Source organism: Dasypus novemcinctus, chromosome 6, assembly GCF_030445035.2.
Source record: "Dasypus novemcinctus isolate mDasNov1 chromosome 6, mDasNov1.1.hap2, whole genome shotgun sequence".
Taxonomy (NCBI): Eukaryota; Metazoa; Chordata; class Mammalia; order Cingulata; family Dasypodidae; genus Dasypus; species Dasypus novemcinctus.
In genome coordinates this window covers 78,113,008-78,139,777 of record NC_080678.1, presented here as the reverse complement: position 1 = coordinate 78,139,777, position 26,770 = coordinate 78,113,008, and the positions used below count along the sequence as shown (strand labels likewise).

General features: G+C 38.9%; 1 protein-coding gene across 2 annotated transcripts in view; it reads right to left on the bottom strand.

The window, feature by feature from the left end:
* Nucleotides 1-14,992: 14,992 nt before the first annotated feature.
* Nucleotides 14,993-26,770, bottom strand: part of VPS26A (VPS26 retromer complex component A) — a 52,823-nt gene continuing 41,045 nt past the window's right edge. For both annotated transcript variants that reach the window (XM_058298945.2, XM_058298944.2), the window contains exons 6-9: nt 24,578-24,684; nt 22,403-22,471; nt 20,372-20,514; nt 14,993-16,918 (exon numbers count right to left, since the gene is read on the bottom strand). In XM_058298945.2, the coding sequence (XP_058154928.1) occupies nt 16,805-16,918; nt 20,372-20,514; nt 22,403-22,471; nt 24,578-24,684 (433 nt within the window). In that variant the 3' untranslated portion in view covers nt 14,993-16,804. The remainder of the gene's footprint in view (nt 16,919-20,371; nt 20,515-22,402; nt 22,472-24,577; nt 24,685-26,770) is intronic.

Here is a 26,770-nt window from a genome sequence, read left to right as displayed (position 1 = left end):
TGCCATTCTTGGGCAGGCTGCACTTTCTTTCGCACTGGGCAACTCTCTTTCAGGACGCATTCCTTGTGCGTGGGGCTCCCTTACACAGGGGACATCCTTGTATGGCACGGCACTCCCTGCACGCATCAGCACTGCACGTGGGCCAGCTCCACGTGGGTCAAGGAGGCCCGGGGTTTGAACCGCAGACCTCCCATGTGGTAGGCGAATGCCCCATCCATTGGGCCAAGTCTGCTTCCTTTCTGTGAGCATTTTTAGTATTTCAAACCCACTGTCTTCCTGCCTCCATGATTTCTGATGAGAAATCAGCACTTTTTTAAAAAAATTTTTTTATTCATTTTTAAAAATATTACATTCAAAAAATATGAGTTCCCATTCAACCCCACCGCCCCCACAGCAACACTCTTTCCCACCATCATGACACATCCATGCATTTGGTAAGTACATCTCTGGGCATCGCTGCACCTCATGGTCAGTAGTCCACATCATAGCCCATACTCTCCCATGGAGAAATCAGCACTTAATCTAACAGGGGTTCCCTTGTACATAACAAGTTGCTTTTCTCTTGCAGCTTTCAGAACTCTCTCATTGTCCTTGGCATTCTACAGTTTGATCAATATGTGATGGTACATATTTCTCTTCAAGTTTATCCTATTTAGTATTCTCTGGGCTCTTAGATATGCATATTCACGTATTTTCCTAAGTTTGGGAAGTTTTCTGCCATTATTTCTTTGACTGTCTCTTCTACTTTCTTCTCATTCTAGAACTCACATAATGTATATATTGGTAGTTTTGCTTTTTATAATTTTTTCTTTCTGCTCCTCAGAGTACCTGATTTCAATTGCCTTGTCTTCGAGTTCACAGATTCTTTTCTTCTGCTAGCTCCAATCTGCTGTTCAAACATTCCTGGGTATTTTTCATTTCAGTTATTGTGGTCTTCAACTTCAGTAGTTCTGTTAGGTTCCTTTTTATGATTTCTGTCAGAGTTCCCCGCTTACAAGGTTTGTAATGATTAAGAGATCATAAGGGCTGCGGACTTGGCCCAGTGGTTAGGGCGTCCGCCTACCACATGGGAGGTCCACGGTTCAAACCCCGGGCCTCCTTGACCCTCGTGGAGCTGGCCCATGCGCATTTCGGATGTCCCCGCATTTCGGATGTCCCCGCGTAGGGGAGCCCCACGCACAAGGAGTGCGCCCCATAAGGAGAGCCACCCAGCGCAAAAGAAAGTGCAGCCTGACCAGGAATTGGCGCCTCACACAGGGAGAGCTGACACAACAAGATGACGTAACCAAAAGAAACAGATTCCCTACTGCTGACAACAGAAGCAGACAAAGAAGACGCAGCAAATAGACACAGGGAACAGACAACCAGGGTGGGGCCGGGGGGGGGAGAGGAAGGGAGAGAAATAAATAAATCTTCAAAAAAAAACTTAAAAAAAAAAAGAGGTCGTAAGGCTGTGACTCCCTTCTGTTCCATTGAGCAAGATGCCTATGTGTGCAGAACAGTGTATTCCCCCCCAAGGATAAGTCTTATTACAGTGGGACTGGAGCAGATAAGGACTCATCCCTTCCAGACACCAGGATTCCAAGAATACCCTACCTCCTAGCCCACTAACCCCAAGCCATGAAGGAGAAGAATTCACTTTTACAGCCTCTTATTAACCAGAGCTATAGTCAGAGTCTAGCCCCCTCCCCTCCAACTAATGTTTTCCGGCCTATTGACGTACTTCCTGCCTATTGATGTACTGTATAAATTCACGTCTGCACTCTTCAGATCCCCTCCATTGGGAGAGTCTCCCAATAAACTGCCTGCCTGCCTGCAATCCTCGTCTCAATGTCCTAGTGAGTGCCACTTTTTAAAAAATATTCTCCTGTTCATTGTTTTTCATGATATCCATTAGTTCTTTCTCTGTATTTTCCTTCATCTCCTTGAGCATACTGAAGATATTTAAGTCTTTGTCCAATATGTCCATGTCTGGTCTTCTTCATTGATGTTGTCTGGATTTTTGTTATGGTTTGTTGTGTTGTTTTTGTTTTTTGTTTTTTTGGTTTGTTTTTTTGCATGGGCCATTGTTTCCTATTTCTTTGTCTTGTAATTTTTTTTGCATATTATATATTTAAATATTTTTAAATAACTCTGAGATTTATTCCTTGAGATGTCCGTTTCTTGAGTTTATATCCAGCTAGTGATAGGACAGAGATTTTGAGTTTCAGGAGCAAACAAAACCAAGTAAACGTAAGCAAAAACCACTTCCATCATCTTTGCAAATTGGCTTTGTGTTGGCTGGTGCTCTCCTGCAGAATTCAGCACTTCTATCAGGAAGAGCAGATTAAGGCAAATGCAAAATGCAGTGTCTTCCTTGTCTTTTCTGAGCCTGTAGCTTGTCCTGGCCTTGTGCTTGTTAGTAGCCATAGGAGTTCCCCTGTTCATAGTTTGAATGCCCCCTTTACTTCCTAGAAAACAGATCTCCCTCTCCTGAGTGTTCCACTGCAGAACTTAAAGCCGGTAAGACTTTTCCCCAGGTGCCTGCCTCAATGGTTTCTTACATTGCTTTGTCTCAAGCTGCTTTTGCCTGGAGGGAAGATTTGGGAAGTGGGGGAAGCATGCCAGAGAGAAGTTCCCGAAATCAGTCAGCTGTAACAAGCCAGAGACCCACAAAGAAAGCACTGGCCAGCTCCAAATTTCTCTGGGGAGTGGATGAAGGAGAGTCCAGGAAGAGGACCTGAAGCTTCTTCCATGGATCCCCAAAGCTTTGCCTTCTTGACTTGGAACCCATCCGGCAAATGCCCTTCAGCTGCACTCTTCACCTCTGGAAGCACACTGTCTTAAGTCTCCTCAGCCCCCTTTGTTGGGGCAGGGCAGATGAATGGCCACCCTCAGAGAAGAGGGCTCCCAGTAATCCGAAGTAGCTAATCAAAAGTAGTGGTCAAAAAAAATAAAAGCAATGGTCAGTGTTTGTACTGTCCACTTCCCCTGCTCCCCAGGATCTTAGAGAGATAGATGTATATCTTCTTCTCCGGCACCATCAAGTTTGCCAGGATAGGACCCCGTTACTGCCTGTGGTGAGTGTTGGGGATGCACAATGGTAACCATCATATGGGGAGAGCAGTTTATTGGTTTTCACTGCAAAACCAGCCTCTTCCTCCCACTCTTCCCTGGATGCCATACTATGTTTTACTATACACTGGAGTTTTAAAATATTTGATTAAGACAGTTCCTACCTGTTTAATAGTTGTTCTAGTAGGCACTGATTCCTGATTCAGAAGATACCTGGAGCTTCTTACTCTGCCATCTTGCCGCAATTCCTTTATTGATCAATTTTGAGATAACTTTTATATGATGCAAAGTAGGCATACGACTTCATTCTTTTGCACATGTAAATAGTTTTCCCAAAGAGACTATTCTTTCCTCTTTCAATGGACTTGACACTTTTGAAAAAAGTCAGTGGGAGGGGGAGGGAGTGGGGCATATGGGAATCCCCTATATTTTATATTTAACACTTATGTAATCTAAAGTTTCTTTAAAATAATTAATTTTTTAAAAAGTCACTTGGGCTGGACCTCCAGTAAGATGGTGGACTAGAAAGACACAGGACTCTCTTCTCTCCCATAAAAATAGCTAGAGGACAAACAGAAACGGCCTGGGGGGAAAATATTCTAGGGCATAGGACACCAGGGGAAGGCTGGATACTGCCCAGAGGAGAGGGGGCAAAGGAAAAGAATCTTGATGGCAGACTGTGAGTTAAAAGCCGCAGCTGCAAATGCCAGGGTGCTCTCCCCACACTATAGCCACATTTGAATTCTTGGGCCTCGGAGATGGAGGTTACAGATGAAGGAGGCCATTGGGATCCACCTCCCTAGAAGATGGGAGAGAGAGGAATACAGACTAAGGCTGACATAGTTTTTGACCCACAAATTGGGTCTACTTTGTCCCACGAGCCCTGCCAGGCCAAGTGGGGCCACACCATTGTTTGCCTTGGAAGCCAGTAAGGGACTAAAGAGATCTGGCCCTCTCAATCTCCCTCTCTATTGACCAGGACTGGTTGTTAAGGATGTAGAGGGGAGTGGAATTACTTCCTACTTAGGAAAAGGAAGGGGCTACCCGCAAAGGTTAGAGAATAGCCTCTGAGAAAATTGAATTATGAGGCTCTTAGCCTCCAGGCAGGAGTGTCTGTTACATTGATCCAGTGTAGCAGCAATCACACCCTGACCAGGCATTAACTGACAGGGCTGCCAAAGAGTGCCATCTGCTGGCAGAACAAAGAAGTACAAATGAAAAAAATTAGATTAAAGTAAGAGAGGCTTTTTTTGGCCTTTATAGCCTCCTTGCCCAAGGCCCTAGGAAGTGGATCTGCAGCTCATTACTGAGTCCAGGGCCCAAATCTGAGCACTGAACAGGGACAATCCTAAAGGCCCAGAACAGGTTGAACCAAGAATCAAAAAGCAGGTGTAACACACAGCATCCCACCACTAAAACCCTAAAAAAGAGAGAGAAATTGAACATCTGAGTAAACTCACCACCCTAATCAGATGCCTAGACATCAGCAAAAAGTTACAAGCCATACTAAGAAAATGGAAAAAATGGCTCAAGCAAAGGAATATATCCAAGCCTTAGAAGAGATACAGGATTTGAGATAACTAATTAATGAGATGCACACACATTTCCAAAATTAAGTTGAAAGACAATATGGCTAAAGAGATAAAGATACTGCCAGCTGTGGCTCAAGCAATTAAGTTCCTGTTTACCATATGGAGGACCTAAGTTCCATCCCTGAGACCTCCTGGTAAAAAAAGAAAAAAGGCATCCCAGACCTGCATGGTGAGGCACAGGTCCCCAACCGGGGAAGCAATGCACCAAAAAGACAATGATGCAACCACATGGAAAAAAAAAAAGACACTGAGCTAACACAAAGAAGATTTTGAAAACGTGAATAAAAAAGCAACAGATGGGGGGAAGCAGACTTGGTCCAATGGATACGGCGTCTGCCTACGACATGGGAGGTCCACAGTTCAAACCCTGGGCCTCCTTGACCCGTGTGGAGCTGGCCCATGTGCAATACTGATGCACACAAGGATGCCCTGCCACGCAGGGGTGTCCCCTGTGTAGGGGAACCCACGCACAAGGAGTGCGCCCCATAAGGAGAACCGCCCAGTGTGAAAGAAAGCACAGCCTGCCCAAGAATGGCGCCACACACACAGAGAGCTGACATAACAAGATGACGCAAGAAAAAGAAACACAGATTCCCGGTGCTGATAAGGATGGAAGTGGCCACAGAAGAACACACAGCGAATGGACACAGAGAGCAGACAACCTGGGGGGGGGGGGGGCGTGGAGAGAAATAAATAAATAAATCTTTAAAATAAAAAAGCAACAGATGGGAGTGAATGTGGCTAAGTGGCTGAGCACCTGCTTCCCACATGGGAGGTCCCAGGCTCGGTCCCCAGTGCCTGCTAAAAATAAACAGTGAACAAACAAACAACTCAGGGGAGTCGATGTGGCTCAGTGGTTGAGTGCTGGCTTCCCACATACAGGTTCAATACATAGCCCAGGTACCTGAAAAAAAAAAGAATAACAGAGCTCATGAGAATGAAAAACTCAACAGGTGAGATAAAAAACATATCAGAGGCATTCAACAACAGACTTGAAATGATAGAAAAAAGAATAAGTGATACTGAAGATAAAACAGCTGAAATTGAAAAGAATGGAAAAACTAGAGCAGAGACTCCGGGAATTGAATGATAACATGAAACACAACAACTTATGTGTTATAGTAGTTCAAGAAGGAGAAGTGAAGGGAAAAGAGACAGAAAGAGTATTTGAAGAAATAACAGCTGAAAATTTCCAAACTCTCATGGAAGAAATGAACTTAAATGTCTAAGAAGCACAGCCTACCCCAATCAGAATATATCTGAATAGACCTACTCCAAGACACCTGCTACTCAGAATGTCAAACATCAAAGATAAAGAGAAAATTTTTAGAGTGGCAAGGGAGAAGCAAACCATCACACACAAGGGATGCTCAGTGAGACTTAGTGTGGAATTCTCATGAAAAAAACATGGAGGGAAGGAGATAGTAGTAGTATGATACAATTAGGATACTGTAGCAGTTTGATATGTTAATGAATTCCTAAAATAGATATTGGATTATGCTTGTGAACTGGTCTTTTCCTCTAGCCATACTGTATTGGATTCAGAGGTTTCACTTTTACTTGATTAAATTATGATTTAGGCTTTGATTGGGCCACATCAGTAGGACCCTGGTAGGCGGGGACTCACAAAACTACATGGCAGAGCAGAGCAGTTAGTTGGAATTTTGATCTTGGAGCCTGGGAAATAAACACCCAGGAGAAGTAGATAGTTGAGGAAAGAGAGGAGGTTCTGTTAGACACAGCAGAGGCCCTGGGAAGAGAGATGAGTTGTTCGCCTGAGAGTTTACATCTGACCTCATGAAGAGAAGAGAGCAGCTGAGCCCAGAGAGAAAAGAGCACCAGGGAGAAGACAAGACTTATGCCGGCGTACAGCTGAGACTGAAAGCAGCTGAGACCGAAAGCAGCTGAGACCATGGAGTCTTAAGAGGAAAAGGAAGGCTGAACATTGGCAGCCATCTTGCCACAATAGGTAGCAACAGATTTTGGTGAGGGAAGTAACATCTGCTTTATGGCCAGTACTTGTAATCTTCTACCCCAAATAAATGCCCTTTATGAAAACCAACCAATTTCTGGACTTTTGCATCAGCACCCCTTTGGCTGACTAATACAGATACTGAAAGAGAAAAACTGCCAGCCAAAAATTCTTTATCTGGCAAAATTGTCCTTCAAATATGAAAGTGAGTTTAAAATATTCACAAATAAACAGAAACTAAGAGAGTTTGTAAAAAAAAATATCCATCTTTGCAGGAAATATAAGAAGCCAGACAGCATGAAAGAAAAATACAGGAGAGGTTTGGAGAAAAGTATAGAAGAATAGCAGAAAGGAAACAGGAAAGAGTAAAAAGACAGATGAAAATAAGTTATGACATATGAAAACCAAAGAATAAAATGGTGGAAGGAAATAATGCAGTCACAGTAATATCTTAGAATGTGAATGGATTAAACTCCCCAATCAAAAGATATAGACTGAGGGAAACGGACTTTGGCCCAGTGGTTAGGGCGTCCGTCTACCACATGGGAGGTCCGCAGTTCAAACCCCAGGCCTCCTTGACCTGTGTGGAGCTGGCCTATGCGCAGTGCTGATGCGTGCAAGGAGTGCCATGCCACACAGGGGTGTCCCCCGCGTAGGGGAGCCCCATGCGCAAGGAGTGCACCCATAAGGAGAGCCACCCAGCGCGAAGGAAAGTGTAGCCTGCCCAGGAATGGCACCGCCTACACTTCCCGTGCCGCTGACGACAACAGAAGTGGACAAAGAAACAAGACGCAGCAAAAAGACACAGAAAACAGACAACTGGGAGAGGGGAGGGGAATTAAATAAAAATAAATCTTAAAAAAAAAAAAAAAGATACAGACTTCCAGAATGGATTAAAAACCATGAGCCATCCATATGATGTTTTTTGTTTTAAGGATTAAAAAAAAAAACTCTCCCCATCCTCCCCCAGTTGTCTGCTCTCTGTCTATTCGCTGTGTTCTTCTGTGTCTGCTTGTATTCTTGTCAGTGGTACCCAGAATCTGTCTCATTTTTTTGTTGCGTCATCTCACTGAGTCAGTTCTCCGTGTGTGGTGTGTGCAGTGCCATTCCTGGGCAGGCTGCACTTTTTTCATGCTGGTTAGCTCTCCTTACGGGGCATACTCCTTGTGCATGGGGCTCCCCTAAGCGGGGGACACCCCTGCATGGCATGGTACTCTTTGTTCTCAACAGAGAACTTGAAAAATATGATAAATGAGGTAGACCTAACAGGCATATACAAACGTTGCACCCAAACTTGGCAGATGATACATTCTTCTCAAGGGCCCATAGATCTTTCTCTAGAATAGACCACATGTTAGGGCACAATGCAGCTCTCAATGAAGACTGAAATTATACAAAGCACCTTCTCACATCATAATGGAATGAAACTGGAAATCAATAATAGACAGGAAAGAGGTAAATTCACAAATGTGTGGACGCTAAACAACACACTTTTAAATAATCAGTGGGTCAAAGAAGAAATTGCAAGTGAAATCAGTAAATACATTGAGATAAATGAAAATGAGACACAACTTATCAAAACTTACAAGACACAGCAAAGGCAGTCTTGAAAGGGAATTTTATAGCCCAAAAAGGAAGAAAGAGCTAAAATCAAAGATCCAACTGAACAACTGGAGAAACCAGAAAAACAGTAAATCATTTCCAAAGCAAGCAGAAGAAATTAAAAATTAGAGCAGAAATAAATGAAATTGAGAACAACAACAAAATAGAGGAAATCAACAAAACCAAAAGCTGGTTATTTGAGAAGATCAATAAAACTGACAAACCCTAGCTAGACTAACAAAAAAAGAGAAAAGATGCACAATAAATACAATCAGAAATGAAAGGGGGGATGTTATGACTGACTCCACAGAAATAAAAAGGACCAGAAGGGGCTATTATGAGAAACTGTATGCCAACAACTTAGACAACGTAGATGAAATGGACAAATTTCTAGAACTGCACAAAAAACCTACACTGATGCTAAAAGGAATACAAGAAGTTAACCAAGCACATATAAAGAGATTAAATCGGTCATCAAATATCTCCCAACAAAGAAAAGTCCAGGACCAGATGGCTTCAGGGTGAATTTTACCAAGCATTTTGAGAATTAACACCAGTCCTGCTTAAACTCTTCCAAAAAAACTGAAAAGGGAAAACTACCCAACACATTTTATGAAGCCAACATCACTGCTAATACCAAAGTCACATAGACTCTACAAGAAAAGAAAATTACTGACCAATCTCTCTAATGAAGATAGATGCAAAAATTCTCAATAAAATACTCACAAATTAAATCCAAGGGCATATCAAAAGACTTATATATCACGACCAAGTCGGATATATTCCTGTTATGCAAAGGTGGTTCAACATAAGAAAATCAATCAATGTAATACACCACATTAACAAATTGAAGAATGAAAGACACATGATCATTACGATCAATGCAGAAAAGGCATTTGACAAAATCCAGCATCCTTTCTTGATAAAAATACTTCAAGAGATAGGAAGAGAAGGAAAAGTTCTCAATATGTTAAAAGGCATAAATGAAAAACCAACAGCCAACACCAAACTCAATAGGGAAAGGTTGAAAGCTTTCCTTCTAAGATTAGGAACAAAACAAGGATGCTCACTGTCACCAGTTATTCAACATTGTACTGGAGGGTCTAGCTAGAGCAATTAGACAGGAAAAAATATATAAAAGGTATGCAAATAGGATAAGAGGAAGTAAAACTTGATTTGTGGATGACATGATCGTGTATTTAGAAAATTCTGAAATGTCTATGACTAAGCTACTTGAGCTAATAACTGAGTTCAGTAAAGTGGCAGGATACAAGATCAACATGTAAAAATCAGTAATGTTTCTATACACTAGTATTGAACAATCTGAGGAGGAAATCGGGGGAAAATTTATTTACAATAGCAACAAAAAGACTCAAATAACTAGGAATCAATTTAACCAAAGTACAGAACAATGCTAAAAGAAATCAATGAAGGCTGAAACAAATGGAAAGACATTCTGTGTTCAAGGATTGGAAGATTAAATATCTGAAGATGTCAGTCCTACCCAAAATGATTTATAGATTCAATGCAATACCAATCAAAATTCCAACAGCCTACTTTACAGAAATAGAAAAAGCAATTACCAAATTCATTTGGAAGGGAAAGTGCACCCAAATAGGCAAAAACATTCTAAAAGAAGAGCAATAAGGGAGGACTTTCACTGCCTGACCTTAAAACATATTACAAAGCTACAGTGGTCAAAACTGCATGGTACTGGCATAGAGACATCAACCAGCGGAACAGAATTGATGAGTCCAGAAATAAATCTTCACCTCTAGAGTCAATAGGGTTTTTTAAATCTCTCCCCTCCCCCCCCCCCCCGCCAGGTTGTCTGCTCTCTGTGTCCATTTGCTGCATGTTCTTGTTTTTTTGTCTGCTTCTTTTGTTGTCACCGGCATGGGAATCTTTCTTTTTGTTGCGTCATCTTGCTGTGTCAACTCTTCGTGTGTGCGGCGCCATTCCTGGGCAGGTTGCACTTCTTTCACACTGGGCGGCTCTCCTTACAGGGCACACTCCTTGCACATGGGTGTCCCCGCATGGACACCCCTGCGTGGCTTGGCACTCCTTCTGTGCATCAGCACTGCGCATGGGCCAGCTCCACATGGGTCGAGGAGGCCCGGGGTTTGAACCACGGACCTCCCATGTGGTAGACGGATGCCCTATCCACTGGGCCAACTCCACTTCCCATTAATAGGTTTTTGACAAACCTACAAAGTCCATGTTGTAAAACATACGACAACATGGATGAACCTCAAGGAATGCTTTGTCCAACATAATGTCCTTGAGGTTCATCCATGTTGTCATATGTTATACAACATGGACTTTATAGGTTTGTCAAAATCAAATACTGTATGACTGCACCACTATAAACTAAATATATTGTGTAATCTCATGGAATTAGTAACTTGAATATGGTTCACCAGAAAATAGAATGAGGTCAGAGAATGGAAAGCTGAGGGTTAACTTGTTGAGAATTGGTAAAAAGGATGTGTTAATCTTTGGAAATTAATTTTAAAAAGGTGAAAACCCAACATAATGTCTGTAACGAGCAGTACAATTAGGTGAGTATGAAAGTGGTGTAAAGGGAGTCTAAGGTCATGTATATCACTAAAAGGAAAAGCTAAAAATTTAACATGGAACTGTATTATACCAAAACTGCATGTGAAATATGAATATGGGTAAAATTGCATGATTGTTTTTCTCTGAAAGTGAACACATGTATGTTAATACGAGAGGGGTAATAAAATTGTTCTAAAAAATTTTTGTGATTAATGCACAGCATTGTGATTATACTAAAAGTCATTAATTATACATTTTGGATAGATCATATATCTATTGAGAATGTATCTCAATAAAACTGCTTAATAAATGTGCAAAAATAGCCCGAAATTGCAGCTTAGTATAGCAGCAGAAGCATAGAGAAATCAAGAGGTATTTTGTTTTTATTATTTAAATGAAAATGCTCTGATGATGATTGAGGTGATGAATGCTCAACCATGTGATTATACCAAATACCATTGATTATACACTTCGGATGAAGTGTATCAATAAAATTGACTTGTTTAAAAAAAAAAAGAGTACAATGAGATATCATGTTACACCTATCAGAATGGCCATTATTAAAAAGACAAAGAACTCCAAGTGTCGGAGAGGATGTGGAGGGATAGGAACACATTCACTGTTGGTGGGAATGTAGAATGGTGTAGCTACTGTACAGACTGCTTGGCAGTTCTTAAAGAAGTTGAATATAGATTTGCGACATGACATGGCAATACCACTACTAGGTATATACCCAGAAGAACTGAGAGCAGTGACATGAGCAGACATCTGCACGCTGATATTCACAGCAGTGTTGCTTTCCATTGCCAAAAGCTGGAAACCCAGTTGTCCACTAACCAATGAATGAATAAACAAACTGTGGTGTATTCACGATGGAATATCATGCAGCTGTAAGAAGAAACAAAATCATAAAGCATATGACAACATGGATGAACCAGGAGGACATTATGTTGAGTGAAATAAGCCAGACCCAAAGAGACAAATACTGTATGATTGCACAATATAAATATATTGTGTAATCTCATGGAATTATTAACTTGAATATGATCACCAGAAAATAGAATGAGTTTAGAGAATGGAAAGCTAAGTGTTAACTTGTGCAGAATTGGTAAAAAGGATGTGTATTAATCTTTGGAAATGAGTAGAAAAGGTGAAGACCCAATATGTTTGTAACTAGCAGTACTACTATGTGGGTATCAAAGTATTGGGTGTTTTTTTTTAACAAATAAATTTTATTGATACTAATAAAGCATACAATTCATTCAAAGTGTACAATCAATGGTATTTGGTATAATCACGTAGTTATGCATTCATCACTTCAATCACTATTAGATCCTTTTCATTATTTCAATAATAATAAAGAAAAAAAAGACAATAAATTCTTCACTTCTCGATCCCTCTATTGAAACTGGTTTAAAGGGAAAGTCTAAGGACATGTATATTACTAAAAGGAAAGCTAAAAAATGTAACATTAAACTATAGCATAGTAAAACTGCAAAAATATGAATATGGTAAAACTGCATATATGACCATTTTTCTTTGAAGCTGAACAAATGTATGTTAATATCAGACAAAAATTTATGCTAAGTGAAGGAAACCAGACACAAAGTACTTCATATTGTGTAATTCCATTTATATAAAATGTAAATATAAATCAATTTATAACGATATGTTAAAAAGTCAATTGGCCATACGGAAGAGCCTTCATTTCAGCAGTCATGAGCCCCAGCCACTTGGAAAAGTCTAGGGTGAACCCAGACCCCAGCACCACTTCCTGGCTTGGATAATGACCTCTCCTTCTGCAAAGCATAGGAGCTTAGCTGGTTTTCAGAGCCAGCATCTCCAGCTGACTGGTTTTTGAGGCCACACTGTACCCTTGGAGATGAGAGGATGGTCTGAAGCCAACTCCTTGGCAAGGAGCCCAGTTTTCATCTCTAAGCCACCGTCTTTTGCATTTATGTCATAGGATGGACAGTCTGACAGACCCTGAAAGTCTGAGAAGACAAGCTCATTCGTGTAGAACCTTATGCTCTGGAGGAAATAGAAGGGAACATGGGAACATAGCGGGGGGGGGGGGTAGCCAGGGGCGGGGAGGGAAAAAAAAGTCAATTAGCCATAGACATATATGCGTATTTCTGGACACTCAATTCTATTCCACTGGTCTACATGTCTATCCTTATGCCAGTATCTGAGTTTTGCAGTTAAGTTTTAAAATAGAAAGTGAAAACCCTCCACCTTTTTTTTAAAAAAAGATTTGTTTATTTAATTCCCCCCCCTCCCCTGGTTGTCTGTTCTCTGTGTCTATTTGCTGCGTCTTGTTTCTTTGTCCGCTTCTGTTGTCGTCAGCGGCATGGGAAGTGTGGGCGGCGCCATTCCTGGGCAGACTGCAGTTTCTTTCGCGCTGGGCGGCTCTCCTTACCGGTGCACTCCTTGCGCGTGGGGCTCCCCTACACAGGGGCACCCCTGTGGGGCAGGGCACTCCTTGCGCGCATCAGCACTGCGCACGGGCCAGCTCCACACGGGTCAAGGAGGCCTGGGGTTTGAACCGGGGACCTCCCATGTGGTAGATGGACGCCCTAACCACTGGGCCAAGTCTGTTTCCCCTCCACCTTTCTTTTCCAAGATGTTTTAAAGCTATTTGGGGCCCCTCACAATTCCATATGAATTTGAGGATCAGTATGACAGTTTGAAGTTCTTTTATAAAATGCTAAAAAGACTGTTTTTGAACTAATCCATTCCTGTGGGTAAAACCCTTTTGATTGGACGACGTCAGTAAAGTATCACTCAGGCTGAGTCTGCCCTCTTGCTGGGTCTGATATAAATGGAGACAGAGAGAGAAAGCAAGCTGCCATATTTGATCTGACCATGTGAGCGAAATGCCTCCAAGTTTACCTATAGCTGCAGAAAGGCAGAGAAGGCCTGAGAGACTGAGAGAGGAGGCCCAGAAAGAGACAAGTCCTATGCTTGGATGCCCACAGTTGAGCTCCAGATGACAGATTCTGGAGTGGAAGGCAGAGAACTCGGCAGAAACTTGCGGCCATCTTCGCCACATGGCAAGACCCTAGAATCACCAGTAGCTTTCTTGTGAAAGCATCTTTGCTGATGCCTTGATCTGGACATTTCAGTCTCAGAACTGTAAGCTTTTATTCCAATAAATTCCCTTTTAAAAGCCAACACAGTTCAAGTACTTTGCACCAGCAGTCCTGTGGCAAACTAAGACAATCAGCTTTCCCATTTCTGCAAAAAACAACTGTTGAGATATGAATAGGGACTGTGTTGAACCTGTAGATTGATTATATTCACATCTTAATATTGCCTTCCAATCTATGAACATAGGATGTCCTACTTAAAGTCATCTTTTAATTCATTTTCTCATGGTTTTATAGGTTTCATTGTACAAGACTTTCACTAGCCAAACAGCTGAGAAGCAGTCCTTGGTTAAATTTATTCCGAAGCATTTTATTCTTTTAGATGCTATTACAATGGAGTTTTTTTTCTTGATTTCCTCTTCAGATTATTCATTGCTGGTGCATAGACAAATAGCTTTTGTGTGATATCTTGTATCCTGCAAATTTGCTGTACTTTATTAGCTCTAGTAGCTTTCTTAAGGATTTTCTAAATATGGAATCATGTTATCTATAAGTAGTTTTATCTCTTTTCCAATTTGCACGCCTTTTATTTCTTTCTCTTGCATAATTGAACAGGCTACAACTTCAAATACAATGTTAAGTAGCAGTGGTGAAAGTGGGTATCCTTATCTTGTTCCTGTTCTTAAGCGGAAAGCTTTTAGCCTTTCACCACCAAGTAATGATGTTAGCTGTGGGTTGCCTTTGCTTTTTTTGTTGTTGTTATTATCTGCTTTTTGTTTTTAAATTTATTTTTGCCTTTGTGTTTAATATTTACAAAACGTGCTATAAAAGAATTCACATAAATATCCTTAATAGATTTCTCCCCTTCATTTCTTACCTATTTTGCCTTGGCAGCACAAGAGAGGGACCCCTCACTCTTCGACTTGGAGATGGAGATAGTGTCAGGCAATAGTTGCCAGTAGAGCCTTAGTAGAGGTTAGTCAGCTAGAGAGCAGGCAAGAGGATGGACATTTTCCAAGGGTCTGGTATAACTAAACCACTGGATTATATATTGTATTAAAGACAATTTTTTTCTGGTTTATTATTTCTAATTAACTGGCAGACTTTCGACTCAAATCACCAAATACTGAATTAGAATTTTTATTTTTCAAATAGTCATGCAGCAGAACGTCTCGAGCAATAGTGAGTAAGTATCCTGTGTATAGTACAGACAGTGTTATAAGCCAGCTAACTGAAAGCATTTAAACTGAAACAGGCAATTTTTATAAAAACTTATCACAATTATAGCTTCCTAAATTATGGAGTAATCCTATCCTCAAAAAGAAATCTGACAATGAGAACGGATTGGAGAATAGACCTATTTTAATCATTCAAAGAGCAAGCTCTGTATCTGTTTCAAATAATTTTTGTAATCATGGTTGCACAATTTGAGGCTGGTTAAAAAAAATGGTTTTCAAATTTTGAGTAACTTTTAGATTATTACATGCAAGTGACCATGAAAATATTTGGTATTTTTTAAGTTTTGAAACTCGGAACAGGCACCTATATGAAGGAAAACAATACTATCCACAGATATGTACATTTAAAAATAGACGCTCTGGCATGGAACATTTTGCCAGTAGAGAGGTTGGTTATAGATCTTTTATCAAAGTGCCATTGTAGTAGTAAAACAAGTAAAACAGGTTTAAGGAAATGTAATTTGGATTATTTAGCTTACTCAAAGTAAGGTTAACTTACAAGACTCGCACTGAAGTGTATAAAAAATATTGGTACAAAAACCAATGAACTGTAAGTGAAGATAGTTTCCACACAGCGGGTTTCATTTTGGTATTTAAACCCTATATTCACTGTATTTGAGATTAGATCCCATGCATACTTTCTTTTTTCAGACAGTGAACAAATGACTTGAATCTAATGTTAAAAAAAAATTCCAACAGGTGGGCAAGGTTTAAATATGAGTTTGAACTAGCCGAAGTTCCAGGTTAACAAACATGAAATTGTACAGGTCTGAATATGCTTCACACATGCTCCTGAGTCCCCCATCCCCAAATTTTCACCTGAAAAGTGGAGAGAATATATTGGTGAGGTCAAGAAAATATCTGTGAATATGTGGCAAACAGATTCCTTAAATTAAAAAAAATACACAAACATGCTTCTAAGTATTTATGGAAAAATTATATGGTTTAACAAACTTTAAAACAGTAACACAGGATCAATTCTGCATTGCAGAAAACATACAACTGTACTGCTGGGAAGCAGCAGAATGGCTACTTGATATGGAAAAATAAAAAAAGCCACAATAACATGCCACATAATCCCTTGAAAAAATTTTTAATATTCATGTGACGAAAGACTTCAGGAAGCCAGGAATGGTAGACTCAGAAGCACCTACAGTTAAGCACTCCATATGCATTTCTCTAACGTAAACACAAATTAGTTTTCAAAACAAAACAAAATACTGAGATGCTGTTTTAAATCTGCACAATAAGGGCTACTCAGGTTTTCTAATATTATTTAAACAGAAAATATTTAATTTTTTGCATGTAGAGAATAAGAGGTAATCATTAGCATGAGAAAAAGATTTATAATCAACACTATGACAAAAGAAAGCGAAATTATAAATACCAGCCTACGCATAGGAAAATCTTTAATGTTTATGCTTAGGCATATTTGAGTGCTTATCATCAAATCAAAGTGCAGTAAAAAAAAAAAAAAAGGCAGCTTAAGAAAGTTCCAGTGTTTCAAAGAAAGCACTTCTTTAAATGTATATACATGAAGAACATTTAGTTATATCATAAAATATCTGCAGCACTGTAAGATGAAGGAAGACTATTATAAATGGATTTGGCCTTTTCCCCTCTATATGCTGCAACCATCTTTAACCTGCTGAACTTAATCTCAACAGTTACAGGAATTTTTTTTCCCCCTCATTCAGTTCACATTTCAGGCTGTTCAGCAGATGCCTGTGATTCTGGAGATTCAAATCGCTGGTGAAAGTTTGTTCTCTGTTTCCTCAGTTTTTCAGGTGCTTTTCTCCATAAAATGATCTCCTAATAAAACAAATGCAAAATATCAACAAATTAATGTTCTCTTATTAAACATTAAAATTTTATCTTAGAGATACTGCCACCTAATTTTAATCATAACAAAATCAAATTCTTCCTTACAAAAGCCTTTCTCCTTGATCAGCCCACTTTTCTTTCCTCCTTAAACTTGTACTGCCCCTTCTGCCCTCCCCACCTACACACAAGTACATCACCACACCAATCCAATTGGGCCCAAAGGCCTAAACTATTATTGATTTAAAGAAATTCCAAAACATGTCCTTTGATTTCCATTCCATTGCCCTCATCAAAGTCCAGGCTACCTTAGATACTAAAAATAGCTTCCTGATAAATAGTTCTGCTTTCCTTGCCTTTGGCCTCTTCCTAATCCATCCTTCACATTACAACCAGATTAATCGTTTTAAAACAATGCTTGAATTGCTAGTTAGTAGTTCTTAGTGCCTTCAGGATAAATCTCCTGCAAGGCATCTGTGGCCCTCCATAACCTTTATCAAATTTGCAACATCATCCCCTCCTTCACCAGCCAAACTGAGTTACTCTGCCTCCAGTGCACTCCAAATAAATTTGCCTTACTTCTTACCTATGTTCTTCAAATCCCTATTCCTCCAGCATATAAATTTTACCCTAACCAATCCACCCTGAATTCTCTCCTCCTCCTAAATTCCTAAAATTAACTGCTCCATAAAATCATGACTGGCTCTGGTTTTTTGCAGGTTTTTTAACTTTACCAACATATAAAAATTTCAACATAAGCCCCCAAAGTAAGCAATATACTTACTCAAATAATGCTTCTATAATGTAATAGATTTTGAAATTGTAAAATTCATGTACTTTTTTCTGAAAACTTAAATTACCTAAGTTTACACAGCATTTTGGCAGCAATGCCGGAATAACTGCTCTATCTTCTAAATGACTGTCAAATTATTATTTAAGTTTTCTGTTAACATATAATTTTTTTTTTCCAAACATATGCAATGTGGGGACTTTGAAGACATTTAATGTTTATAAAATTTAGTTTTTGTATTCTTCGCAGAACTTTATTTTTTGAGGTACTAGAACCAGGGATTGAAGCTGGGACCTTTTATGTGGGAAGCCAGTACTCAACCACTGAGCCACACTGGCTCCCCCGAGTTGGTTTTTTCATTTGTTTGTTTGTTTGTTCTCTGTTTTTAGGAGGCACTGGGAACCAAACCTGGGAATTCCCATGTGGGAAGCAGGCGCTCAACTGCTTGAGTCCCATCTGCTCCCCTCTTCACAATAGTTTAGCACAGAATAATTTCTAATTTCACTTTGAACGCACATTCAGTCTGACTCAGTATACTCAGTATACAGTATACTGTCTTAATCACAGTCTTCATTCAAAATTAATCAATGATTTTTAACTGATGTTCAAATAAGAACAAGTTTCATGGTTAACACCTTAGATCTAAAAATATTAGAACTGGGTCATCTCATGGATATCTATACCAGAATAGTTAATAAGGAAAAAGTTCAAACTCAAAGTTCCATCAAGTAAATGATGATACTATGCAGCCAATTAAAAGTGATAATGGAGGGAAGCAGATGTGGCCCAAGCAGTTGGGCACCATCCTACCACACGGGAGGTCCAGGTTTGGTTCCCAGTGCCTCCATAAGAAGATGAGCAAGAGGAAGCAGATGTAGCTCAAGCGATTGGGCTCCTGTCAACCATATGGGAGGTCCAGGGTTTGATTTCTGGGGCTCTTGGTGAAGGCGAGCTGGCCTGCGTGGTGAGCTGGTCCTCACAGAGTGCTGGCCCACACAGCGAGCTGGCTCGAGTGGAGTGCTGGCCCAAGCGGAGAGCTGGCGCAGCAAGATGACAGAACAAAGAGAGACAAAGAGGAGAGACAATAAGAGATGCAGCAGACCAGGGAGCTGAGGTGGCGCAAGAGATCGAGCACCACTCTCCCACTCTGGAAGGTACCAGGATTGGTTCCCAGTGCCGCCTAAAGAGAAGACAAGCTAACACAGAAGAATGTACACTGATGGGAAGTGGACTTTGCCCAATGGATAGGGCGTCCGCCTACCACATGGGAGGTCTGCGGTTCAAACCCCGGGCCTCCTTGACCCGTGTGCAGCTGGCCCAAGTGTGGTGCTAATGCGCACAAGGAATGCCCTGCCATGCAGAGCTGTCTCCCGCATAGGGGAGCCCCATGTGCAACGAATGTGCCCCGTATGGAGATCCGCCCAGTGCGAAAGAAAGTGCAGCCTGCCCAGGAATGGTGCCGCACACAAAGAGAGCTGACATAGCAAGATGACGCAACAAAAAAACCCACAGATTCCTGGTGCCACTGATAAGGATAGAAGCGGTCAGAGAACACACTACAGTGAATGGACACAGAGAACAGACAACTGGGGAAATGGGCAGGGGGGGAGGGGTGGGCAAGGGGAGAGAAATAAATAAAAAATAAATCTTTAAAAAAAAAAAAGAATGTACGCTGAACGGACACAGAGAGGAGACAATGGGGTGGGAGGTGGAGAAATTAAAGAAAAAAAGAAAAATGACAAGCAAGAGAGTTCACGTGATGGGCTGGTACAACAAGGTAATACAACAAGATGCAATGAGATGATGCAATGAGAAGACACAACGAGTCAACAAAATGTGAGCCAGAACACAGGGAACAGATGTGGCTCAAACAACTGGGTGCCTCCCTCCCACATAGGAGGTTCCAGGTTTGGTTCCCAGTGCCACCTAAAAAAAGAAGAGCAGGCACAGAAAGAACACAATGAACAGACAAGGGGTGTTGGTGAAATAAATCTTCAAAAAAAAAAAAAAGCAATAATGGAGATCTATATTGTTGACAAGGGAAAGATATTTAAGACGCTATTGAGTGTAAAAGCAAATTAAAGAACAACACACATAATATGATCTGAATACACATGCACAATCTGGAATTTCTGGTAATTTTTACTTCATTCTTTCTGCTCCTTACTCTACTGCATGAATTAAAAAAAAAAAACAACAGCAGATACTGTTTTAAGAAAAATAAAAGCCCTAATTATTGTCCATTCTTTTTTAAAAACCTGTTAAAAAATATATATATATAGCTATCTTTAAAGAAGTTTTATATTACAGAAAAGTTACATAAAAAATACAGGGGATTCCCATATAGCCTAACCTCTCCTCCTCTTACATTTTCCCCTATTAATAACATCCTACATTACTGTGTACATTTGTTACAACTGATGAACAAATATTGAAGCATTGCTACTAATCATGATCTACAGTTTACATTATGGTTTATACTTTGCACCACACAATTTTATAAATTTTGACTAAATACATATGCAGAACAATTACAAAGCCCTAAAAATGCCCTATTTCCACTTATTCTTCCCTCACCTTCCCTTCAGAACCTTGGTGACCGCTATCTTTTATCAATGTTATAGAACAAAATACCAGCATGGGTGCCACCATACCTGCTGCTTGAAGTATCTTCTGTCTTCCTCATCAACAAGGACTAGATTCAAAAAGTATCTTACTGAAAATTTTTTATTCACATCTCTCATTGTTGGAGTTGGGTCATACCCTGCTAAAAATAGTCTTATTGGAATTGATTCACCTGGAAGAAAAGCAATTTTCATTTAATTCTAAGAGATCATTAAATATAGTCATGTAATAAGTAGGATCTGAGCATCAGGGAGTAAAGACTGATGCTTCAGTTCCTCAGAGGAGATGCAGCAATAACCAACACTTGAGAGCAGGGTTTCTTAACCTTGGTGTTTCTGACATTTAGGGCTGGATAATTCTTCATTGTGGGGATGTCCTATGTATTTTAGGATGTGTAGCTGCATCCCTGGCCTCCACCCAACTGTCTCCCTAGCTGTGACAACCAAAATGTCTCCAGACATTGTCAAATATGCTCTGAAGGAAAAAGAGGAATTCTCCTGATTCTACTACTCTAGAGCCAGAATGCTGGCCTCAAATCCTGACTCTACTACTTACTGGCTGTGTGGCCTTGGCTAAGTCACCGTTCTGCTTCAAGTTTCTCATCTGTGAAATGGGTATAATACTCAACTCATAGGGAATGAGTAAGGACTACAAAGATGAATGTGTTGTATAGTGCTTAAAGCAATGTCAACAGATAAGTGCTGTTATTTTCTGCGTTTTCAAAGTTTACCATAATTTCTAATCATAGGCATAAATTCTTAAAATACCTATTACTAATTTATCCAAAGCAACAAACACGTGACATTGCTTCACAACCAAAAAGACTGCTATTCAGATTATCATGGCTTCTCTTGTTCTAGGAAAGGTAATTATATGCATACTTTCTTTTGAAAGTTGTAATAATCTTCCCATGCATATCTCCTTCCTGAAAGATATAAGACCTGTCTCCTTTTAAAAATCTGTGGCTGGGGAGCAGGTGTAACTCAGTGGCTGAACACCTGCTTCCCATGTATAGGATACCGGGTTCAATCCCTGGTGCATCCTATAAAAATTTTAAAAGTTAGTGGCTGCTGGAGTAATGTTGCACAAAACAAGATTATATAATGGAGGGTTTAGAGTCAGAAAGCCCTGGACTCAAACCCCAAACTGTGCAATCATTAGCTCTATCACCTTTAGAATGTTTTTAACTTCTTTGGATCACTTTTGTTTCATCTACAAAACAAGTATAGCACCACCTAACTAAAAGGAGAGTTGGGAGCTTTACAGTCCCCTGAAAGAAGCAGATGTGGCTCAAGTGGTTGAGTGCCTGCCTCCTACATGGGAGGTCCTGGATGCAGTTCCCAGTACCTCCTGGAAAAAAAAAAAGACAAGCAAAACAAATGAAAAAACCAATTCAGGGAAGCCGATGTGGCTCAGCGGTTGAGTGCCAGCTTCCCACATATGAGGCCCCAGGTTCAATCCCTGGACCTAGTACCAAAAAAAAAAAAAAAAAAGGCCACCTGAAAGATAAAGCCTAATCTGTAGTTAGCATTCAGCGACCCTTTGAAGTAATTATTAACAGAGTGAACAAAATACAAAGACATAAATTTAAAATGATAAAATACTGGCTTCATTGTCTTAGACACTGAAGATTACCTAGTAATGGAACTGCTTGTTTTCTGCGGGCTATAAGGACTCCAAAATCTCATGGGAATTCATGCTCAGCTATACTGCATCTTGTGTTCAGCATGAGGGAAAAAAAAGATTTACTGAGGGGAACTATTATAACAGAAGACAAAATATTACAAATTTGAACCAGAAAATATTTACACAAATGTCTCTTTCTAAATTCTAAATTTATGCTGAATGAAAAAATATTTCACACTACTAAGAACTATACAGCCTTCTCACATCTATACAAAGATGATCTTAAAAACCATCATTGGTTTTTGAAAAAAAAAAACCATCATTATGAGAATGATTTTAAGAACTCAAACTTTCACAATGGATAACTACTTTCAAACTAAACTGCCATGTACACTGCTGTTTACACAAAAGAAAGTGTCTGAGAAGTCTATTACCTTTTACTGGTGCACCATCCATTATTTCATATTTGGCAATTGTTTCTGTTTCTGTTGTGGTACTGGGTCCTAGTGTAATAATGTAAATGATATTAATTTAAATATTTCCAGAACATATTTTAAGTCTTGCACCTTCTTCCTATTTTCCACCATTATTTAGTGTTTTATCTTCCCATTTTGTGACAATGTCAATCTCTCTTTTCTATTTCTTATCCTCACTTAACATACTCATCACTCAACTGAATGTTTTGTTCCATTCTCTCTAAAAGGTGTCAAATAGTTCAGAAAACTCTTCACCAAGTTCCTTCTATTTCTAATATCTGCTAAAATAGACACCAGCAATACACATCAGAACTAACCAGTGACTTACTAGGTTTTTTTTGGAACACCCAAACTTTCTTCTCTCAGAGTTAGTTAACTTTAAGGTACACAAAATATCAAATCAAATACCTGATTGACAAATAGTTCTTTTAAACTGGGGAACTAACTCTCTGAAAGAATGTTGAACCCAGACAAAAATCAATGCTGTAAGTGAAAAAAGTATACCAAAACGAAGAGTAATGATCCCAATATTGTAAAATGTGCAATATGCAAAGACAAAAGTCTGTTCTGGATAATGAGTACAGAAGTTTTTCTATTTAAAATTTTCTAGAATAAAAAAATTTTTATAATCAGGAAAAAAATGGTTTAAATAAACAACTGCTTTCTAAACAACAAATGGTTTTAATATTTTAAAAATCACTTGATCTTTTAATTGCAGGTAGAAAAATGGAGACTGAGAAATCACATATGTTTGTACTTATTTGAACTGATTATAGATTTGGCAAAAAAAGTTAAAGGGGACAAAAAAAATCTACACATTGATTAAAATTAAAAAGTAGTTATTACTTCTAAAACTTTTTAATTACGTTTGATATTATTTCAAAATAAAAAGTTAAAAAAAAATCTGTGGGTCACCTGGGTAGTGATCTAGAAAATCAAGATAGATACATTCCTTATATTAATAACTTTGAATAGGACAAACTACAAATGAATTAAAAATTTAAACCAAAGCCAAACAAAATTCCAAATCATAAAACTATTATTTTAGTAGAATCAAGCTCAAAAAATTCATTTCAGAACCTCACTGTGAGAATGGCCTCTCCAACTGGCACAAAATCCTGAGGCCATAAAAGGAAAAACTGATAAATCTGACTACATAAACATCAAAAAGTTCTACCTAGTATAAACCACCACAAGCAAGACAAAGTGGGGAAATTTTTCACTATTCTTAATATGCAAAAAGGATTGATTTCCCTATACAAAGAGTTTCTACAAATCAATAAAGACCAACAATCCAATAGAGAATGGGGCAAAGGATATGAATAAATTACAAAAAATAAAAGTTTCTTTCTATATATAAAAAGAGGCTCACCCTCACTCCGAAAGAGAAAACTGTCAATTAAAACTACAAATAGTCTTCCCCTCCCCACCCATCAAATCAGCTAAAAGTTTTTATAATGTGCTGGTGCCAAAGTATGGGGAAAAGAAGCACTCTCCTACATTCACTACTGGAGGTAATGCAAAGTGGTACAACTCCTAAAGAGGACATATTGATAATATGTATCAAAATTATAAATGAACATACCCACTGACCCAACAATTCCACTTCTAAAATGACATTGTGTGTAACAGCAAAAGACTGGAAACAATCTGCATGTCTACCAATGGGGAAATAGTTAAATAAATTCTAGTACATCCAATTAATGAAATACTATAAAAAAAAGGTTAAGGACATATTCTATATACTTCTACAGGAAGATCTCTAAGATAAATTAAATGCAAATGAAGGTGTGTTTTATATGTCACCATTTAAATAAAAAAGAAGGAGAATAATATACTTGTATATGAATAAATAGCTAGAAGAATTTTAAAACTTATAAACATTTTCTAGGAGTACTTGCAGGACAGAAATTGTAGTAGCCTTTTATACTTTATTTCTGAACCATGCAAATACATTACCTACTCAAAAATTAACTTTTAAACAATCAGTGAGTAACTTACTATCAGCAATATTAAGTATCAAAGTAAGTACCCAATATGAACTTAGTTTATATTTAAACAGCACATTAAGACTTTAACAATTCAACTAAATCAAATAATCCCATTTTATTTCAAATGCTTTTCAACACTTACCAATTCCTGTGATTTCTTTTTTGATTAATTGTAACTCCATATGTTGGATTTTTATTCTTACTAATAAGAAGTAAATTTTTCCAACAATCACATCCTTTAAATGATACCTTTAGGGAAAGAATATACCTCACTAAGTATCAGTTTCCGAAACAAAAAAAGTAAAGTATGTCTTTCTGAAAAGCATTATTAGACATCTTTAAGGATAATAACTATTGAAGAAATAATTTGACTCTTCAGTTTAATTTACATTTTTTCCAAACAAGAATTTGTTTCACTCTGAAACTTTTACTTAATCATCAGTATGCGGTTAACTTATTTTTCAGAGAACCTAAGCACTTAAATGGAATGAAAAATTAATCATTTTAAGCATGAAATGTTTATTTAGTATATGAAGATGGTTTGAATTTTAAAAGCTTTAGGCAATTATCACTTATCAGTGAATTCAAACAATATCTGTCCTTTTGTGTCTAGCTAATTTCACTCAATATGATGTCTTCAAGGTTCACCTATGTTGTTGCATGTATCAGAGCTTCATTTTTTTTTGTGGCTGATATGAAATAATGAAACTAAGCAAATTCATAGAGTCAGAAATTAGAATACAGGTTGCCAGGTCCTGAGGTAGGGTAGGGAGTGGGAAGTTAATGATTAATTGGTACAGACTTTTGATTTTGGGTGATGGAAAAGTTTTGGTAATTGATGATGGTGATGATAGCAAAACCCTGTGAATGAAATTACAGCAATGAATTTTATGTTTGAATGTGGTTAAAAGTGGAAATTTTAGGTTGCATGTTATTAGAAAAAAAATTTAAAAACAAAACAGAGGGGTATAAAACAAAAAGAATGAACCCTGATATAAACTACAGACTTTAGTTAACAGTATAATTGTAATAATATTCTTTCACTACTTGGAACAATAGTACCATATGAATGCAAAGTGTTAATAATGGAGAGTAGGGGTTATGAGAACTCTGTATTTTCTGCATATTTCTGTAACCTACAAATTCTCTAATAAAAAACAGTATCTTAAAAAAAAAAAAGAAGAAAAGCACTACACAAGAATTTAGTGTCACGGCTGGATCAAGATGACAAAATGTGAAGCTGCAAGACTTCGGTACCCCAAAGAAGCTTTGAACAACCAGTCAAGAAATGGCAGAAACATCTTTCTCAAAGCTCCAGAAAACAGCTAAAGGATTTCAGTACCAGGACAAGCAATGAATCAAGAAAAGGGCAACTTTAAAAAGTGGTAGGATCTCGTGGTGCACTGGCTACCTCCTCCCTACCTCCTCACCAGAATGGCATGGAGCCAGTACCCGCTCACAGTCAGGAAGCAGAGTAACCGTCGAGTACATACTGGGAGCAAGTTTGTCTGGCCCAGTCTCGCTGGTGGTGGTCAGAGAGACTGAACCAGAACATTTTTCGCAGGCATGCAGTCCCAGAATTTGCCCTGCATGTAGAAGGCAGCTCACAGAACTGGCTGTCTGTATGCTGAGGGAGAACAGTCAAGTTGCAGTTGCCTGGAATAAGAGAATACTGGCTGTAGGACATATGGTTCGGTGCCGAGGACCATGAAGAAAGTGGTTCCCAGGGAAGAAGGAGCATTCATATCCACATTAATGGGGGAATTCCTAGGACCACACACACAAGCCCAAGACAAGATGCTTCTACAGAAAGGATCAGGGAGGCCCGTATACTTTGGCCTCAAGCTATTCTTGAAACTAATTGTATGATAAATTCTGAAGGAGAACACTGGTGCAAGTCAATCTGCAAAGACTAGGAGAAGTGTTTTCTTCCTTGTTATTTTTCATATTTATTTTTTTGCTATCTACTGGCATTGAAGGAAAGCTTTGTCATAACACTAGCTGGATACAAGCTTAAGAAACAGACAGATCAGAGTCTAAATTTCAGCAATAATATCTTAAAATATCAAAATGTCCAGGTTTCAACAAAGGATAACAAAACATACGAAGAAATAGGAAGTGATGGTCCAGGCAAAAGAAAAGATTAAAGCATTAGAAACCACTGATGAAGAAGTTCAGACCTGCGAAATACTACACAAAGACTTAAAAAAAATTATCCTAAATATGCACAAAGAGCTAAAGAAACCATGGACAAAGAACTAAAGGAAATAAGGAAAACAACAGATGAACACAAAAAGAATATCAATAGAGAGACTGAAATTAGTAAAAAGAACCA